Source organism: Galeopterus variegatus, unplaced genomic scaffold, assembly GCF_000696425.1.
Source record: "Galeopterus variegatus unplaced genomic scaffold, G_variegatus-3.0.2 Scaffold3510, whole genome shotgun sequence".
Lineage (NCBI taxonomy): Eukaryota > Metazoa > Chordata > Mammalia > Dermoptera > Cynocephalidae > Galeopterus > Galeopterus variegatus.
In genome coordinates, this window is record NW_007729621.1 from 63,897 (window position 1) to 65,577 (window position 1,681).

Below are 1,681 nucleotides of genomic sequence, written 5' to 3' on the forward strand. Positions count from 1 at the left end.
ATGGGAAATGCCTTTCTAGTGTTTATGCTGGTGATGGTAGGAAAAGAAAGGTCATTGCTCCGAAACAAAAGTTGGGTTATAATCAGCGTTGGAATTGCTCAATGGTGCTTCAGTTTTATAGTTAAATGCTTGTAGCCAGAGAAACACCTTTTTAATTTAACATTCCTGCACGTGGTAGGTACACAGTAAATATTTATTAATGTGTATTATCTGGAGCATTCTGGGCCCTAATTCTCTTTTCCTGGTAAGGTTTCCTAAATTTTTTTTTTCCCCTGATTTGAGGTTTCTTAAGATTTAAGCTACCGTTATTACAAAACAGACCATAATTTTTATATTTGGTACTTGTCTTACACCTGGAGATGGGACAGAAAGATGTGTTCTGTTTTGTTTCTTATTGGCTAGGCCAGCAAAGGAGGACCTCACTGTTTTCCAGAATTGCGTGTTGGTGTATTTGAAGAAATTGTGCCCATGGGGATCAGCCCCAATAAGATCTCCTACAAGAAGCCTGGTATGCTTGCTTTTAGAAGAAGAGTTACGTTTTTTTTCATAGGGACAAAACTTAATAGAGAGACAAATAAGAAAGACACTGTGATCAGCAAGAGCCATGATGAATCCTCTCTTTAAAATAGCTTTGGGGTGGCTAACACTTGCGTGCATCCAATGCTTAAGTTGATACTTCCCTGTGGTGCTATGGTAATTGAAGACTCACCTGTCTTATTCTTCTTGGTGATGGTTTGGCAGAAAATTGTTTTCTTTTTTTCCAAAGATAGCAATTTGGAAAGAGTGTAATTATTACTGTAAGTAGCTCATCAACAGAATAGAGCACCCAGGCTTTTTGCTACAGGAAGCAAGTGGCTTTCAACACCAAAGCAGTTTGCAGTGCTCCGGAATGTTGTCTCCCCTTCTGCCCCATGGTAACTATAGATGGTCGAAAAATATTTGTTTGGTGGGGTTTTTTGGTTTTTGTTTTGCTTTTTACTGTGAGAGTTTTCGAACATGAAGAAAAGTAGAGAAAATAGTACAGTGAAGGGCCGGCCCATGCCTCATTTGGGAGAGTGCGGTGCTGATAATGCCAAGGCCACGGGTTCGGATCCCATATAGGGATGGCCGGTTGGCTCACTTGGGAGAGCGTGGTGCTGACCACACCAAGTCAAGGGTTAAGATCCCCTTACCGGTCATCTTTAAAAAAAAAAAAAATTAGTACAGTAGTACAGTGAACTTTCCATGTACATATTATGCATCTTCAGCAGTTACTAACTCATCACCAACTTTCATCTATACCCCACTCTTTCTCCCATCCTGGATTGTTTTGAAGGGAATCCCAGTGTCATGTCTTTTCATTCATAAATATTTTAGTAGATATTTCTAAAAGATAAAGATTGTTTTAAGGAAAAAACTATAAGACTGTTATCACATCTAAAACATTTTAAGAATAATTCTTTAATATCTGTATAAGGGCACTTCAAAGAGCTCATGGAAAAATAGAATTAAAAGATAATATGAATCTTTCCATGAACTTTTTCAAGTCCCCTTCTATTATTAAATGTCTAGTCAGTCTAATAATTTGTCTCATAATTTTTTAGGTTTGTTTCTATTAGGGTTCAAGTAAGATCCATTCATTGTGATTGATCAATATGTCTCTTTAAGTGTCTTTTTAACGTATAGATTCGCCTCTTTTTTT

The 1,681-nt window shown here is 37.4% G+C and overlaps 1 protein-coding gene across 1 annotated transcript in view; it reads left to right on the forward strand.

The window, feature by feature from the left end:
• Window positions 1-1,681, forward strand: part of TSTD2 (thiosulfate sulfurtransferase (rhodanese)-like domain containing 2) — a 21,921-nt gene that overhangs the window by 12,651 nt on the left and 7,589 nt on the right. Inside the window, exon 5 of the mRNA XM_008585285.1 lies at window positions 403-508. Coding sequence (XP_008583507.1) covers window positions 403-508 — 106 coding nt within the window. The remainder of the gene's footprint in view (window positions 1-402; window positions 509-1,681) is intronic.